The 19,799-nt window shown below is 37.5% G+C and overlaps 1 protein-coding gene across 1 annotated transcript in view; it reads left to right on the forward strand.

The window, feature by feature from the left end:
* Window positions 1-18,686, forward strand: part of LOC126968454 (PAN2-PAN3 deadenylation complex catalytic subunit PAN2) — a 71,400-nt gene extending 52,714 nt beyond the window's left edge. Inside the window, exons 14-22 of the mRNA XM_050813495.1 lie at window positions 815-1,040; window positions 2,618-2,754; window positions 4,095-4,264; window positions 8,850-8,931; window positions 10,012-10,082; window positions 10,939-11,050; window positions 12,466-12,641; window positions 13,226-13,372; window positions 14,714-18,686. Coding sequence (XP_050669452.1) covers window positions 815-1,040; window positions 2,618-2,754; window positions 4,095-4,264; window positions 8,850-8,931; window positions 10,012-10,082; window positions 10,939-11,050; window positions 12,466-12,641; window positions 13,226-13,346 — 1,095 coding nt within the window. The 3' untranslated portion in view covers window positions 13,347-13,372; window positions 14,714-18,686. The remainder of the gene's footprint in view (window positions 1-814; window positions 1,041-2,617; window positions 2,755-4,094; window positions 4,265-8,849; window positions 8,932-10,011; window positions 10,083-10,938; window positions 11,051-12,465; window positions 12,642-13,225; window positions 13,373-14,713) is intronic.
* The last annotated feature ends 1,113 nt before the right edge of the window (window positions 18,687-19,799 follow it).

Here is a 19,799-nt window from a genome sequence, read left to right on the forward strand (position 1 = left end):
AAAAGAGCCAAAAAAAAGAATCCTGGGAGAGTTTCTTGCGCCGTTTCTTCTCTCTCAGAGCGCCATTTGTTTCCGAAGCAGTAGTAGTGTCTAGTATATTAGAAATGACATCAAAAAGAATTCTAAAGGAATCAATTTTGAGAAAATAAATGCCCTTTTATACGTAATCCACAGAGCAAGTGTATTGTTGTCACTCTTATGTAGACTACTATCACAATACAGTAACACAACAGTACCTTAACTTCATACTAGAGCGTCCGAATCGACGCACGCACACATACACACGATTTACACAGTTCTTAAGCAATCTTGGGTTTATTTTGAATTAGGTGTTATTTTGCGGAAATCCATAACCAAATGATTTAAATCGCCATATTCTGGCACTGACTGAGTCTCGTGCTAGAATTCGGCGAGTCAACATCTCCTGAGGATGCCCCGTGTAGAGACGAAATACGTGTCGAATTGATTAAGACAAACCTTAGCGGAATTGACACTCAATAATAATCGCAATATTTGGATAATTTTGGGAAGACAAATCAATTGAGTGTCACGATGTACGCCGCCGAGACTGGTCGCTGTCCGAGTTAAATTAACTGCGTCGCGTCGTCAATCTTTGTATGTACCAACCTTTAAAGTTTAAATTCGATAAAATTGAGTTACGCACAATAGAATAGTCTGAGTGCGGAAATACGATTCCACTTCAAACTAACTGTACATAAGGATCTTTGCCGTTTGGCCTAGATTTTTATATGGCTCATGTTTATTAGTTTTATTGATAGTTAAGATTTCTTTAAAAAAAAATAAAATTTCGCAGAGTTGGAGTCGTTTCATATTACATCACGTCCATTTCGAGTTATTGGACACATGGCATGAGGAAAAAGAATCGGAAGCGCTCTCTCAAGGTGCGAGTCAACCGAGGCCTAAAGTGAAAAACATGAAAAGACAAATGAACGGACACTCGGAGGAGCATCATAATCATGACGGTCAACAGTTACAGAATGGATCTCAAGATAGTTTCAATATCAATGGTCTAGTTAAAGGTATTTATAATTTATTTACTTGTATCGTGTATTACTCAGTAATAATATGAAGATTATAAATGGCAATGATGAACAGATATGATTGACACACAAATATTTATATGCTAAAAGTTAGATTTATTATTATGTTCCTTACCTTACATTGTTGTGTACAGTCATAACTAAATTATAAACAATACTTACACATTATTTTTACAAAGTCAAGGCTGGTATAATTCTCCTACAACAGTTCCCAGGTTTTCTTGTTCTTTTATTGTTATTAACATCAATTTTTTTAGTTTCGTAAACCCAGTGTTACTTGACCTATCTCTCACCACTTGGACTTGCCTCGTTTGTAGCCAAATATAATATCGTACAACAGTGGACGTCTTCCGGTTGAAATGTTGATGACATAGAACGGATATAAAACATAAAAGCATTTCTGACGTTTTAAATAAGCGCAACTAAAACTATACCGTTAGTGAGCAGGGCTAACAAACTGTACCGGCACGCGGATCAGTTCAGTTAGGCGAGTGAGTACGCTCGGATCCTGGTCGGACGGGATTTTCAAAGCAGATAAAACAAGGATTTAAAATACATTTATGTGTTATAAAGTGGTGCAGAAATTATACGGATCGTCGTCCCAATGAATTAAATCATTTTTCACGTGTAAGTAGACCAATTGCTTAAAAATACAATAAAATGTATTTAATTTGTGGGATGACATTATGCATACTGTAGGTAGTAGCACATTTTTACTAAGGTTTTATTACAGAATTATAATACTTATTTAGTAACTAACAGATTTGGTTTTAATTTTGCCTTTTTGTGGGATGGTATTCCGCTGTGTTTTATTTGTTTTTCGTTAAGTAAGTTAGTTTTCTTTTTAACCATATCAATTTTGTTAGTAAGGTTTATATGTATTCGTTTTGTGTTTTAATGAATACTCTGTTGACAGTTAATTTATTATTTACAATTCATTTATTATTTAAAAATAAAAATTATTAATTGAAACCATCGCCGGCCAAATTCTCCTGTAGCACCAGAGGAATCACAGAAGTATTGCCGGCCTTTTAGAAAAGTGTACGCCTTTTTTTGAAGGTACATATCTAGCTAATATGACGTATAGTTCAAAGATACATTTCTTTCATCATCACTGATCCCCTCATACATAACGCATACATCGTCCACATATCTGACAAACATTGACAATATGTCAAGCACGCGTACCAGTTGCCCTTGGTTACCGTAATCATGTCATGCCGAAAATCAGTCACGTTGGGCGCATGTCAAAATAACTGACAAAACACATTCTAATTTTGACCTTGACTCAACATTATTAACACTCTTTATTTTATGTAGAGATAGTTTACTGTTTTGTGACTTTATTGTGTGAATTTTTGACGCTAATAATGAACGGTAGATATAGAAGCAATAATAAGAAATCAATCAGTAGTAGATTGTAGACAATTTGACGATTTGTGTTAAAATTAATGACTTATGACTAATTCATATCTAGGATTATTATTATTTATTTATGTTATATGCACTCAAACAAGATGAATACATAAATTAAAATATTATTTTCTATGCTCTAGTTCTAGAAGGTCTTCCACGCCTAGACACCAGAGAACTTCCAAACAGACAAGTATACAAGAAACTGGATTCTCATATATCTCAACTGTTCGGAATCGCGCGGCAACAGTTGAATAAATGTTTTAAATGTAATAAAGAGGTAATATTTACTGAGTATTATGTTTTATTACGAGTTAGTTGTATGTATCTGCAATATTTAGTACCTATAATAAGGCTGCCTTGTATCATATTAACTGTTATAGAAACAATATGTTATGTTTTTAAAGTAATAACCCTCACTTCAAGGATTAATACACAGTAGAAGCCATAACCTGAGAGTTGAACAAAGCGAACAGAATTTTATAACGAGGCTGTACTCGAACGGTTAGCTCAGTTGGTTAGAGCACCGGCACGGAACGCCGGAGGTTGTGGGTTCGAATCCCGCATCGTTCATAAAGTTTTGTTTTTCAAATTTTATTTGTGTGTCATAGAAACGCTGACTTTAACATAGAATGCGAAATGTGTTGCACCATCGTATTCCTTGGCATAGTTAAAGTTAAAATGTAAAATATCAAGTCAGTATAGAATATTTATTTGAAACGGTTGACAGGTCGCGAATAAATGTTAATAATAGCTTTAACTGGCGAAGATTGGACGGTCACGGTTAACAGTTAAAGTTATGACGTAATCTAAAAATTTTCAAATGGTGCAACACATTTTTTGCTTCACCGGTATTTTAACATGTTTGTTAATCTAGCCTAAATCTATTATACCGACCTTCATTATTTCATGACTAATTTAGTTGAGGTCATCACTAGATGTTATCATATACTTTTACAAAAGCAAAAAAATTTGAGACCAAGTGTCGAGTCGACCAAGACGTCACCAGCGCGGCGGTAAAGGATACGCTCTGTCCATTACAAAAGTTCCACACTGGATTGCTGAAATACCTAATATCCTAAGCGGCATCGCATGTGCAATGACACATAATATGTTAAATCTCATCAGCCAACTAATTTCACCTAACTGGCATCCTGCGGTATGAAGCGTATTGGTAAACCTGATTTGAATTGAAAATTTGCATTATTCACCGTAATATCAGATACAGATTTAAGGTTAAAACAAAGGCTTATATTTAAATTCAAATATTTTTTATTCAAAATAGGATATAAAACCACTTATCGTTGACGTTCAGTCAAAAACTACCACCTATTCGAAAAAGCGTGCCTCAAACCTGAGAAGAACGGGCGCAAGAAACTCAGTAGGATTTTTTAAATAAAAATATGGATTCCAATGTACAATAAAATTTATACTTAAATAGCCTGAGAGTTTTCGCTCCATTCACAGTCTTATAAACTGCTTTTAGGCTGGAAACGCTCCACTGATTCTTCTTTTGTTCCAAGTGACGTGGCGGTGATGACTTACCACCAGGTCCTGTATACTCGTTTTCTGCGGATATTATTTGATCACAACCATTGGAGTGTTTCGTATATTTACCAGGAAGAACGGGAATGTGTTGTTCTCGCGTGCGCGCTGCAGTATCACATGCCTGGGTCGGGAGGCCTGCTGGAGCTCATCCGCCAGTCGCTGTGCGAGCGCCGGTCCACGCACGCGTGGTGCGAGACCTGCGGCCGGTTCACTCCCACGACGCAGCGCTCGCGTGTCATCAGGTACCTATAGCTTTTTTAACCGACTTCAAAAAAGGAGGAGGTTCTCAATTCGTCGGTATATTTTTTATGACAATAAAGGACGAGACGAGCAGGATGTTCAGCTGATGGTAATTGATCCGCCCTGCCCGTTTCAATGCTGTGCCGCTCAGGATGATGAAAAACCCAAAAATTCTGATCGGCACCACAATTGTGGTTTCACTTAGAGACATAAGATGTTAAGTGTCATTTGCCCAGTAATTTCACTAGCTACGGCGCCCTCCAGGCCGAAACACAGTAATGCTTACATATTACTGCTTCACGGCAGAAATAGGCGCCGTTGTGGTACCCATAATCTAGCTGATATCCTGTGCAAAGGAGCCTTCCACTGGTGAAAACCTACCTATATAACTAGGTAACTAAATCCTCTTATTAGTAAACCTTAGATAATTTATATATCTAGATAGTCTCTCGCTGTTAGACTACCTATAAAAATAGGCCAGGCTTAATACTTTAGTGTGCGTGTTGTTGCACAACAAGTCTTACACTCGCGATTTGAGGCTTCGTGTTAGGGTGTGTGCATTGCTCAAAATAGAAGCAAAACTCAATACTTTTCAACGTTTTCACAGCTGTCATAGTCTATCTAGACGTAAAAGTGATCTAAGTTTGTTACTTTAATTAAAATTAAAATTTTATTAATTTTATATTTTACTTCTTTTGTTTTAAATGATATCCAAAACAGTAGCCTGAGTGTCATCTACTACACTGTTTTGACGCTTCAATGGCTGCCGCAGAGTAAGTTATGTCTGCTATCATACTGATAAGGATCTAAAAGGCATATATTATGCGAATGTCAGGAAAAATCCCCTAAATCCCGCACCCCGTAATCCCGTTCTTTGCGGAACTATAAAGTGATGAGACAGAACTAGCTTTGCAGAGACAACACTCTTCAAATGATGATATCGGAGAATTAAGATGATGCCGTATATAAAACTGGCGGACTAGACTTCAGTGGCTGAATGATATTTTATTTTATGTGAAAAAATTTACGAAACGACCCTGAAGTTAAGTGATACGCCCAGGCCAATCACAATACAGTGCCGCTCAAGATTCTAAAAACCTAAAATTGTTAATAGCACCGCAATTTCAATTGTCACCTTATGATTTATGATGCCGTCAGAGTATTCAAATGTTGTGAGCCTTCTTGAGTGTAAATTCCGCTTAGATTCGTCTTCAATCAATTCGACACGTGTTTCGCCTATACCCGAGGCATCCTCAGGAGATGTTGACTTGCCAAATTCTGGCACGAGACTGAATCAGACGAAACACACGCGGTATTTACACAAGAAGGCTCACAGCATTTGAACAATTATGGATTTCCGCAAAAAAAACGCCTAATCAGCTACGGCCCCTTCAAACATGAGTGCAAATACTGTTCGCACATGCATGTAGCCAGCATTCCGTATTCGGATGACGATGATTTTTTTTTTATGGAATAGGAGGACAAACGAGCGTACGGGTCACCTGGTGTTAAGTGATCACCGCCGCCCACAATCTCTTGCAACACCAGAGGAATCACAGGAGCGTTGCTGGCCTTTAAGGAAGGTGTACGCGCTTTTTTTGAAGGTATGTCATATCGTATCCCATGTCGTATCGTCCCGGAAACACCGCACAAGGAAGTTCATTCCACAGCTTCGTAGTACGTGGAAGAAAGCTCCTTGTAAACCGCACTGTGGAGGACCGCCACACATCCAGATGTTGAGGATGATACCCTAACTTGTGGCGTGTCGTGCGAAGGTGGAATTCGGCGGCAGGAATTAGGTTAAACAGCTCTTCGGAACACTCCCCGTGATAAATGCGGTAGAAGACACACAATGAAGCGACGTCTCTACGCAACGCCAAGTGATCCAGCCGTTCACAGAGTACTGGATCCCCGACAATTCGAGCTGCTCTGCATTGCACGCGGTCAAATGGATCGAGCTGATACTGGGGTGCGCCAGACCAGAGATGACAGCAATACTCCATGTGAGGCCGGACCTGCGCTTTGTAGAGCGCTAGAATGTGGGCCGGCTTGAAGTATTGCCGTGCTCTATTTATGACGCCCAGTTTCTTTGAAGCCAGTATGGCTTTGCCCTCCAGATGGCCACGGAATTGGCAATTGCTCGAGATTTCGAGACCCAGTATTCCGATACTAGGCGAGGCTTTAAGGGAAGTGTTGTCGAAGAGCGGTGATACGACAAATGGAGTTTTTTTTGTGGTAAACGCGTAAACTTGAGTCTTCTGGTGGTTAAATTGTTCAATTTACCCCATTCCGCAACCTTCTCAAGAGAGGACTCGATAGAAGACACAAGCTTTTCCCGGCACTGGTCGACGATTTCCCGAGAGAGACCTGCATGACCTGTGTATACGGTATCACCAATGCTGTTGTCTGCATAGTAATGAATGTTGGAGGTGTCCAACATATCATTGATATGCAGAAGAAACAGCGTAAGAGATAGCACACAGCCTTGGGGCACTCCAGCATTCATGGGCTTCGGGTTCGAGCAATGTCCGTCGACAGGTCGTTACCTGTATGCTGCGCCCAGTAAGGAAGCTGGAGGTCCACTTGCACAAGCTCTCGGGAAGCCCAAATGATGGAAGTTTAGAGAGGAGCGCCTTGTGCCATACACTATCAAAGGCCTTCGCTATATCCAGGCTAACTGCCAGGCCTTCCCCCTTGCTTTCAATAGCCGCAGCCCATCTATGTGATAGGTATACCAGAAGATCACCTGCCGACCGACCATGGCGAAAGCCGTATTGTCGGTCGTTGATCAACTGGTGACCCTCTAGGTATATCAAAAGCTGACGGCTAATTATGCTCACCATGATTTTGGAGAGCAGGGAGGTAATAGCAATGGGCCTGTAGTTTGCCGGATCCGAACTGTCTCCTTTTTTTTTGATCGGATGGACAAGAGCTGATTTCCATGAGTCAGGGACTACGCCTTTGGAATTAGAGTGCCGGAATAAACGCGTTAGCACCGGCGTCAACTCAGGGGCACACATTCTAAGCACGATTGGAGAAATGCCATCCGGCCCGCTCGACTTCCTGACGTCCAACGAAAACAGAGCTCGCCTAACAGTTTTCTGTCTGAACTGTACTTCAGGCATAGAGCTCTGACACCGCGGGATGGTCGGCGGTGTTTTTCCGTTGTCATCAAGAGTCGAGTTGGAGGCGAAAAGAGCGCACAGGAGATCGGCTTTCTCTTTTGCCGTATGGGCCAGGGTGTGATTCCTCATGTGCAACGGCGGCATATGGACGGCTGGCTGAAGTTACCGAGAGCAGATTTCGCTTTTAATGGCCTCCGGTCCTCGACACTAACCTATACGAAACATAGCGGCACTAGGCCGCTACTTCACGCCGGTATTCTGTGCGAGTGTGGTAATTAACCTGGACGAGTCTGGCCCGATTGTGCTGACGTCAAAAGACGGCAGCGTGACTCTCCCATTAATTGTTGAGGGTTGTAAGGTATTATCAAACATAAATGAGCACGGAACCGAACTGAAAGTAAGGAGAATGCAAACCGAAGCGTAGACGTCAAACTACTAAAAAGGCATAGCAAATAACAAGCGAAAACGAAGCGTTACGGTAAGCCACGCGTGTTTGTAAATGAACACAACCGCCTCCCCTCGCTCTCGCTTCGCGTCTCTCATTCGCTCTCTATTTGACGTACTCCTCCCTCCTCGCGCCGTTTTCCTCATTACTGAGGGTCGTGACTCCCCCGCTGCATCAGTTTCTCTCGTACGGTTTCCCTCCATCTGCTTCCTTAGCTTCATGAAGGGCATTGTGCAAGTTGATGTTCAGAGGAGATCGTATTTGGTCCGACCATCTCGTGGGACTGCGTCGTCAGGGACGTTTACCATCTACCTTGCCTGTCACCATCAGCTGTTCAAGATTGTGACTCTCTTTACGAGCAATATGTCCGAAGAATTGCAGGACCCTAAGAAGGCATATAGTGGAAAGTCTAGTTTTGACATTAAGGTCTCTCAGAATAGACATGTTGGTGCGAAAGGAGGTCCATAGAATCTGTTGTATTTTTCTCCAGCTCCACATTTCAAAGGTTCTGTCGGCTTTTTTCAGTGTCCAGGTCTCCGCTCCATAACTGAATATGGAGAAAACTAGCGAAGTCACCAATTTGGTTTTAATTTTTCGTGTGATGTTACGGTCTCTCCCTATCTTATGCAACTGGGATATTACATTTTTGACATCCCTATACGTCTCCTTATCTCTTTTTCGCATGATTGACGTCACACAGAGCCAGCTACTACAACTATCTCGCTCAGGACTCGCATCGCGCGCTTGCTACGTATTTGGTTTGCTTTCGCTTTTCTATGTGACTAGATTCAAACGATACTATATAGGTAACTATATATTATGTACTATACATAACAAAATGCAAACGCTTCGCCACGCTTTCGGTTCGCTGTCTGTTTGACAATAGCTTTATTCTGACTAGAAATCCATCTAGTATTGATTGACTTTTCTTTTGTAATATTTTACTGAACCACGTGTAGGGTAATAAGGATGATAAGTGATTTATTAAATGGTCCTAAAAATACTATTTATTTACAGACTACCGCCAATTCTGTCCGTCAACTGCGGTGTGTCGGCAGAAGAAAAGGCATTTTGGGGAAGCGGCCCGGCTAAAGAGACGGTAGTTATTACAATCGTAATTAGTAATTTAGTGTATCATTATGTATGTGTGATTAGCAGGGTGTAGACCAAGATGATAATGTTCAAATAATTTACATTTACATTAATTTACAAAGGTTCTGACTTATTAATATTATTTACTGCAAATGAGAATGGTAATGAATAAAACCCATTCGAGTTAAATGTACATTTCATGTTGTGACATAACTCGGACGGCTATTTAATATGGCTCAAAAAGGCGGTGGGCTTTTTAATTTTTATATTAATGGGGTACTCTTTGATAGATAAAAGTTGGTGTAGGGATTAGTCTGAACCTCTCAGTGAAAATCAGATGTACTAATTGTTAAGACCCAAGGATTAATGTCTTCTTGACAGAAGCTATAAGAAAAGTGCTAATGGACACATTCTTAGTTTAACTCTAGGAAGTAAGCTAAGTTATGAAGAAATGGCTTAAGGCTTGATCGTAATAAAAGTGACAAAATTTAAGTTTTATCATTAAAAGATCATGAATACACACATCATTATCTTTTGCAGTATCTTTATCTATCAACGTCGTGTGCTAAAAAAGGTTGCGTTTGATTCGATGTAGAAGATATTGTTTTAATTTTTGTTTGCACCTATTTTTTGGTAAATTATGGATTCAGCATAAGCACTGGTAGGAAACAAATATCAAATCTATTTCATTACCTAAATCTTTATATATAAACTAGCTGACACGACAGACGTTGTTCTGTACATAATAAATAAAATACTGTCTATTATGAGTTTGTCTATAATATTTCATAACATTAAGAATTATTTCGTAAAATCAGCTCCCTGTTGTTATAATGAAATTGTTTCACAGCAGAACTGTCAAACCGTGCCTCAATTAATTCTCTCATAGAAAATATGTCCATACAAATCAAATTGTATTGGAAATAAAAATAATTATGGGTCCCAAATCGAAATAAAAACCATCCTATCTCTGGACTAAACTGCACTTCATGAAGTAATCACCATTAAAATCTGTTAATTAGTGTAGGACTTCACTGGATACAAACTGGATTTATATAAAGATTTTAAAACTTTAAATTGCTTACAGGCAAACATGAGGCCGTGTCGATACGGAATCCAGTGCACGAGACCCGGTTGCAGATATAAACATCCTGAAAGGCAGGCATATCATTTTATTCTCTTTCACCTCTTATTCTCCACTCCTGAATTTTAGTGCCCTTACTAATTAATGAGGGGGAACCTCTATATTTTTGTGGCGGTAAATAATAATGTATATTTAATAAAATTTACTCCCTTTATGCACACGAAGAATAAATTATGCGACAAATTCAATTTATATTTACATTGTACAGCATTTATTTTGTGTAATATACTTCAATTTTGAAGAATTTCCAAACTTTTTCCAAAATTTTGATATGTATTTCAAGTGTGCGCCAAAATTTATTAGAAATATCATTAAAATATTCATTAAAATGTTTAGAAATATTATTTGAATTAATTTCTATTTACTTTGTATAGTAGGTATCTATTATTGAACTCAAAGAAATATCCTATTTTTAAAGTAACGTACATAAGCGTAATTTCGGTGCTGTTAGTCGCAAAAATATAATTTATGCAAAACATAATTTATAAAATATTAAGTATTGGTTTTCTAGTATCATCATAGAAAACGTTGGTATGTTCAACGTTAATATGTTTTCTCTTCGCGTCTTTAAAAAATACTGTCTTTTGAATATTTATTGATATTATTGTTATCAGTAGTGACGACCCATATAGCCGAATGGTTAGTGACCCTGACTACTAAGCTAGAGGTCCCGGGTTCGAATTCCGGTCGGTGAAATCATTTATATGATGAATATGGATGTTTGTTTCCAAGTCATAGATGTCTATATGTATTTATGTATGTTTAAGTATTAAATATATCGTTGTCTTTGTACCCATAGTACAGGCTATGCCTAGTTTGGGACAAGATAATTTGTGTAAGAGTGTGTTAATATTGTTTATTATTTATCAGAAGTGGTAACGTGTCCCAATCCAGCAGCGAGACCCACGAACTGAAGTGCATGCTACCCTACCACTTCCATGTTCGTCTACAGGCTGATGGCGAGGTCTACATCAGTAATGAGGTATGGTTCACTTTTAACGTTTACAAATAGTAAAGACAGTGGGATGCCTCTCAGTGTCTGTACTGTGTAAAGGTGCCCCTTTGCACATGATGCCGGCTATATTATGGGTAACACAACGGCGCCTATTTCTGCCGTAAAGCAGTTATGTGTAAACATTACTGTGTTTCGGTCTGAAGGGCGCCGTAGCTAGTGAAATTACTGGGTTAATGAGATTTGATATTATCTTATGTCTCAAGGTGACGAGCGCAGTTGTAGGTAGTGCCGTTCAGAATTTTTTGGGTTTTTCAAGAATCCTGTGCGGCACTACATTGTCAATTACCTGTCCTGCTCGTCTCGTCCCTTATTTTAATTAAAAAAAATACAATTTATACGTCTAGATAGAGTAACAACCGATAAAAACAGGCCAGGTTTAATACTTAAGTGTGCGTGACAAACTACGCCTTACACTCGCGATTTGTATGACACTTTGTCTTAATGTGTGTGCATTGCTCAAAATAGAGGCTAATTCAAAACTTTTTTTTTTCGACTTTTTCACAGCTGTCATAGTCTATCTAAATGTATAAATGATCTAAGGGCTTTTTCATGGGGAAAGTCACGTAATGGACATAGAAGCGTCTTGTAACTAGGGGCGTGCATTGGTTTTCTACCAAGGTAAGCACTGAAGATTAATCTAGTGGTAGTTGCGCTCTAAATCAAATCAAATCAAGTCATTTGTTTGTATAGATTGAGTGGGTACATTGGTGTAATAATATAATTATAGGTGCTTACAATCTGCCGGGTAGGCATGCAAGGTATTACGAATTTTTTTATTTATAAGTAAGACTTTATTATGACACTACTAAGATCTACATACTGAAGTTGTTATGTTATGTTAGGTTTTTTTTTTTGTTATGTTACGCATATTTTTTTCGTACAATATGGTGGATCTAACATTTTAGTTTGTGTCATTCGAGGTACAAGTACTTACCTATCTATTAATATAGAGGTTATAATTCAAATACTGCACACCTCATAACGCGAAATGGTTGACATTGTGCTCTCGACATGTCAATTTTGTGATTTAAAAATACCCCTATTATAACCATAACGCACTAACACAATAATATGAGTGGCCGTATAACAAAGAGGACTATAATAGTTAATGTTTTTTACTTTTACTAAAAAGTCGTTTTATATTGTTCATTTTCTTGTCACGTAACTTCTTGCAAAAATTAACGTATCGAGACCGCATTATCTAAAATGCGTGTTGTTTTGGTAAAAAATATTTTTTTATTAATATTCTATAAAAATTATGATACATATATTTTTAATTTTACCGCCATCTAGCGGTGAACACCCATATTGCAAACACTCTGTGTCAACCCTCAAAATTTCATGCTTTTAAGATATTGAATAAAAGAATATCATTATTGCAGGATGACCAATCGCACGGCCTGAGTAAGCCGGAGCACAGCAAACAGAAGAAGGCACCCGCCTCCGAGGAGTCGGAGTACACGCTGACCGGCGTGGTGCTGAGTGTGGACGACCAGCCCCGGCATCTGGCGGCCTACTGCCGGCGACAGGGCCAGTGGTACCTGTACAACGACCTGGGGTACGAACACCTTGTATACGGATTACGGAAGGTTGTATAGCCAGGGGCAATAAGAGGTAGCAAAGGAAATGGTTTGAGATTCTACCTAGTTTCTACCAAAACGGTTAAGTGATGTTTAATGTATTTCTATCCTGGGCGGGTGTTGCATTTTAAGGTACCACCTCCAGTTCGTGACAACTGCCAGTTGTTAGTCGTTGAGTGACTGTTCATCGCCCGCGCAGTCGATGACTGAGCGCTGAGTTTTTTGTTTTTAATTTTGTGCACCGCCATGGCATAAACACTAACATATTGAAAGTAATTCCTCAACATATCATTCATACCCAATATTGTACCTAATGTATAAATAGTTATTGGATACCTAAAAATTTAGGTAAAAATAAAAAATAAAATCGTTAATACCTAAGTAAAAGCTTATTAAAATATAAATGTATATTTTAAGGCGTTTATTCCATTACTATTAAAAACTTTAACTGATATCGAAAGCATGTTATCTAATCAGTAAAATGACATCAATCATATTTTAAATCATAATTCTTAAATGAAACCAGAAGTATCCAAACTGTTGTATGTGTAATATGTTTCAGCATCGTGGAAGTGGACGAGGAGGAGGTGGTCCACTACGAGGCCTGGTGGAAGTCTCCCTGCGTGTTGTTCTACACCAACACCAAGGTGCTCCACGCGAAGGATATGACAGCAATATCCTAGCTGTTCCTCGGGCCGTTTGCCATGAGGTCTGTCGCTTTTATCTTTTTTTTATGACAATAAGGGACGAGACGAGCGGGACGTTCGACTGATGGTCATTGATACGCCCAACCCATTACAACGCAGTGCCGCTCAAGATTCTTGAAAAACCCAAAAATTCGGAGCGGCACTACAATTGGCTCCTTAACACAGGAAGCCGGCTAGATTATGGGTACCACAACGGCGCCTATTTCTGCCGTGAAGCAATAATGTGTAAACAATGTGTACTGTGTTTCGGTCTGAAGGGCGCCGTAGCTAGTGAAATTACTGGGCAAATGAGACTTAACATCTTATGTCTCAAGGTGACGAGCGCAGTTGTGGTGCCGCTCGGAGTTTTTTGGGTTTTCAAAAATCCTAAGCGACACTGCATTGTAATGGGCAAGGCATATCAATTACCATCAGTTGATCGTCCTGCTCATCATAAAAAAAAATTGTAAATTTATTTGAATTTACTTTGGTAAAATTATCATTAATTATCGCACGTTTCGGTGGTTTTCCAACCAAAATTATCAACACGTGCGTTACGGTTGCTTTCGTTTTATTTTTAAAGAATTAAAAGGTATTGTTCTCGCCTTATCCGAAGCTAGTACCTACTTATAACTGATTAATAGTGATTTCGTATGTTTCCTTTTTGTGCGACTAAACATCAATACTTGTTCATCTATAAAGACTAATAATTTATGGAATTGGCCGTATTACCGCTCTATTGTCTGTGTCCTTAAAGTTCAGGCACTTAATGTTATTCCAGTAAATTAAATAATGGGGTCATAAATAGAATAAGACAATATATAAAGCCGGCCCACATTATAGAATGGCCACATATGGGTTTCATCGTGGTCTGGTGCACCCCAGTTCAAGTTCAAAACCATTTGACCGCCCGAAACGCAGAGCTGATAGAACTGTTGGTGATCCACTACTCGGCCTGGCGAAACTCTTAGAAAAAAGCGATCCACTCGATTGTATGAAAAGTTCAGTCATTGATAGATTGACAAATGACGGCTATAATCTTGTATAAAACGGAGATAGCCGAAATCAATTTCGTTTTAGGGATCATCATTAATTCATCACCATATTGTAATTACTATTTCAAACTTATGTCAAATCTCACTGCACGTTTCATACTAAACTAAATGTCAGTTTTTACTCTGGCAGTCCCGTCTCTTATTACGTAGTATTTATATCCTCTTTGCCACTACTATGTGAAAAGCTATATCACTTGGCGTTGTTTAGAACCGCTTCATTGTTAGTGTCCGCGTCGAAAGCCTTTGAGTCTGGTTATTTTCCCTACCCATTAATATTTCAATTAATATTTTTATTTTTTTACTCCACAGCAACGGCCCGTCCGCTGAAGACGTCAAGTATATCCGTTAAAGTATGGGGCGACCCCACACTTATATGAACGGATATGAACTTAATGAAAAAACTATGGTGTAACTTAATGAAAAAAGTGAATCTGAATAAGTGTAGTGTTAGTGCTTCTCTCGTAAGTGTGCGCTCATTAGATATAAGAGAAAATAGTTTAGTATTTATTTTTTAAAGAATTCCATCAAAATTATCGTGTGTTAAACATATATAATTTTTAGGACCTAAATATAACACAAATGAAGAAACCAGATATGTAAAAAGTGGCAGATAACTAGATAGACTGTATGAGCTGTGAAAACTTGACTGTTGACTGTTAACCTCTATTTTGAGCAATGCACGCACACTAACATAAAATGGCACACAAATCGCGAGTGTAAGACGTAGCTTGTCACGTCCACCAAAGTAATAAAACTTGCCTGTTTTCATGGCTGTCCGTGTGTTGCTGGAAATGGAGGTTAACAGTTCGCTGCTACTTTTTTCGACATTTTCACAGCTTTCAAAATCTATCTAGAGGTATAAATTATTTAAGAGCCACGCCTTCATTGCTTCATTGTATTTTGAATGTGTGCCTTCGATCAATTGAGATCAATCGAGTGATTGATTACATAAACATTGAACAAAACTTGTAGTCACTAATCTTTATTTATTTTGGTGCATACGACGGGGTATGCTTGGTTTTTCATACTATAAAAATACGTTTTTTATTACTACAAATTAATTATTGCATTCCTAATCAAGATCCACGATTAAGTATTAAGTACTCCAATTTAAGGTTATAATTTTAGGGTAAAAAATTTATAGTTTGAATGCTTGTAATGACAATTATAATACGGTAGTTAGCGAGACTGTACGAGTTTGTGATGAGTAGATTTAAAGAGCGGTTATACTGGTTGTTAAACTTTAATCATTTTTCGTACAGACATATTTGAATCTTGTAAGTAGGTGATATATAAATTCTTACGTCTGTTAGTCCCTTAGAATAGAATATATACATTTTGAGATTTTTGTGTCTAGATTTCGACTTATATTGTGTGTCGTCGGCGCCTAGTTAGTTAGCCTGGGCAAATGAGACTTAACATCTTGTCTCAAGGTGACGAGCGCAGTTGTAGTGCCGCTCTGAATTTTTCTTCTGGTCTTTGAAGAATCCTGTTGGGAAGAATCGGCATTGTATGGACAGGGCGTATCGATTACCATCAGCTCAACGTCCTGCTCGTCTCGTCCCTTATTGTCCAGTTCCTTGATGAGGGTTTTATTCCCGGGATGGTTGAAACCAGAAAGTTCGGGTTGATGATATTGTGTGAATAAGAGCCAGCTTAGATTTTCGAAATGCACATGTGTCAGATCTGGTTAATTAGTTCGAGGAATATTATAATAATCAAAACAGAACAACCGAATAAAATATTTAACACGGCACTGACACATTGAAATGATGTAAAAAGTATGACATAATAAACGTTAACAAAAAGTACGTGTTCGTCAATTGCAAGTGTGAGTGTAAACAAACGTTAATGAATGTCAAAATGCGTCCCAATAAATACTCTTTCAACAGAGATTCAAATATTTTTATTCATTCGAAATAGTGTGGCTCAGACCTGAGAATAACAGGCGCAAGAATCTCTGCGGTTTTTTTTTAAATAAAAATATGGATTAAGATGTAATATCGTACAATAAACATTTATAGTTAAATAGCCTCTGGGTGAAGGTGAAGAAAAACATTTATGTAATAATAACTTTTACAACACAAACGCATTTTAACAATTTTTTAAATTTCGTAACACATTTGTTTTGAATATTTTCTGGGATCATGTTGTAAACGCATATACATCGCCCAATAAAAGACTTACAAACTTAATTTAACCGAGTAGTTGGCATAACAATTTTATGTTTGTTTGTTTGTTACAATCAATTGAAGAAGTAAACTTTAAAATAGTTGCGTCACTATCTATATTAACATAATATAACCTTTCTTATCAGTCCATAAATTACAAATTTTTATTCTTCAAAATGATTAATTAATTGGAGTCGTTTTATATTTCATCATTTGCCTTCCCTGGTTGTCGAAATTGTGGGGGGGTCTTTAAATATTTTTATTTGTTTTTGGGTAGAATAAAGTCTAAAATAAGATCACATATTTGTGAAAATCGACATTTGATTTCAACTATCTTTAAAGATCCAATTTTTACCAATCTTACATTTTGTTCATGTTTGTTGGTTGCTATTTCTTAACATTATAGTCTACAGACTATAATAAAGGTACACCTTTACATTATAAGTTGGTGTGTTTTTTATGGAAGATATGGACAAACGAGCGTACCTTCGGGTTACCTGATGTTATATGATCACCGTGGTCCAAACTGTCTTACGACGCCATAGAATTCCCAGGAGGCGGGCCTGTTAGGAAGTTGGAAGAGTGTGACATAAAAACGGACAGATAATTTATTTGTTGTTTATGGTATATATATTTTATAAGATAAAAAATCTATAGCTTCTAGCATTAATCTTCAAAGATAATTCATTCCTATAATTTTATTCAAATGCCGGGTCAACAGCGATGAGAGCTACAGAACGAAAATGTAAGGGTGTGTGTGTACAAAACAACTGATAACAGTGTTCCGCGTAATACACTCACAAATCGACGACGAATAGACAGCTAGTGTTTTTCAGTGTAAAACTTTGTGTAAAAATGTAACTGTCAAAATGTGTCCCAATCAAGACGCATTTGAGTCACGCTATGCGCGGGCTTATAACATGTCTGCTCCTTTTTAATATATACTGCCAACGTTCATCTATAATTGTAAAATATATACCTATATATTTGATAAGTGTAGATAAAAGAAAGTATCTTGTTTTTGATGATGTTCATCATTCTATCTTTCCATACGTTGAATTTGTAATTCACGTAGGTAATATAGATCTGTTTTAAATCTAAAGTGTGATTGATAGGTTTGAAAGTGAAAGTTTGAAAGTGGCAAAATTAATTGGAGTTGAAAAAAAATATAAATTATATCTATACTCGGCATGGGCGTATTTTAATTCGAAATAAATTGGTTGAGATTCATTCTTATAAATTTTTCAACTAAAAATGACATGTTTCGCTGAAGTTCAAATAAAACCAAAAATATGTACTAAAATTGAACACCTGACACCAAGCAAAAAAACACATGTTAATGTGAGTTATTAATTCGTGGTAATTCTATTTGTTGTATCCTCATAAATTGCTTTCTAAGAAACTATGGTATACATAAGTATGGTAAGGTATAATGGTATACGTCAATAATGACGTATTGACGGCGAATTCTTAAAGTCGATAACTTATTTTTCTTCGAACTTCAAATGCTTCTGTCCTTTACCTTTCTCCAGCTCGTATCGTCCACGTTTCCACTCGATACAAGATAATTGCGAATATAACAGCGCGTAATAACCGGTTCTTTGTGGCATCGGTAATTCCCTTTCTCTTCCACATGTTACTGAGTCGGGTCATGGCGTCCGTATCCATACCTATACGTCTCTAAATCTCCGGTGCGCAACTCCCACACTTGTATATTAGACCCCCCGGCATGATGTTGGCAATGCTAGGCAGTTTTCCGGCACCTACCTTATTAAGATATCTTTTTATCTATATAACTTAAGATTATGTAATTAAAACAGATGATTATATAAATAGTCCATAATGTAAACGGTTATAGGTTAAATCTTAAAGAAAGTACTTAATTTTAAATATTTTTTCCAATCCAAATCGAGGAAAATGGAATCGAGCAAAATCAAATTTATTTTTATATATAAATACTCCGATAGAAGAATAGGATATTACTTATCAACTTTCACCTTAGATTTGATAGAAAGTATTGTGATTTGTCGGTGAAATACTACAAATAATTATAAGATAAATTATTTTAAAGTGGTGGCTGGAAACGCTTAATAAAACTTTTAAATTCATAATTTTGTTTTTTATTTTAATGTTGTTATAATATACCTAGCGATAGTACCATTTTTCAGTAGAGTAACAATAAATAATAATGCCCGCACGTTCTGAAAGGGACAGGCCGCCATTTTAGTGACGTCATATTGGTGTCATGTCCAGGCAGATATTTCAAAAGTACAGTTGGCATCCTATGACGCCAACCTAAAGGTTCGATCTATATGGGACGACCAAAAGGAGTGTAAAGATTGGTAAGTAACATGTAATGCAATGCAATGAAAGAATTCGCCGTACACATCGCTGCAGTGTATCATAAAAGGTAACGCATTTTGTAACAATTGTAAAAATAATCTGTAATGGAAACGTTTATAAAAATAATAATTAAAATTTAAAAATAATAATTACTCTTATAAGGATTTCCCTTTTGCAACACCATATGAATCAGAGAAAGACGTTGCGCTTTAGGTAAGTACTAGGTGTGTTAGGTACACAGATATGGATCCAAATAGATGCCGCGAGTGTATGTACTTCGTGTGTCAAAAAGAGGACGCTTTTATTTTATTTTTTATGATGATTTATAATACATTGTTTATTTATTTATTTATTTATTAAGGAAACAAACAGATATCACTATAGTACAAATAAAGTTAAATAAATATACAAATTACAATATTAGATATATCCTAGAACAGTTTCACTGAGAACACAAAAGAATACAATTTTACATACATGACAACAGAACGATAGGATAAAAACATTGCTTATAACTAATAAGCAATACCAACTATTGATGTACTGAAAACGTCAACTAATGATGAGGTGAGTGGCTAAACGTTAGGCTCGATTTTTAACGACGTCACAGTAGGTACAAAAAAAAGGGCCCGCTTGGTTTTCATACAGACGGAGGGATTAGCGTTATCTACTTGGATCTATGTCTGTGGTTAGGTACTTATGTTGGCGGAATTTTGTGACAAGTGAAGCTAGTTAATACTTTTTTTTAAAGATATAAGTTATTCATTGCAGCTGGAAGACTTCCACTGCTGGACAAAGGCCTCCCCCAAAGATCTCCACGACGATCGGTCGTGCGCTGCTCAACCATCCAACCTGCCGGCGACCTTGACTTGATCACCAGT

Source organism: Leptidea sinapis, chromosome 15, assembly GCF_905404315.1.
Source record: "Leptidea sinapis chromosome 15, ilLepSina1.1, whole genome shotgun sequence".
Classification (NCBI taxonomy): domain Eukaryota; kingdom Metazoa; phylum Arthropoda; class Insecta; order Lepidoptera; family Pieridae; genus Leptidea; species Leptidea sinapis.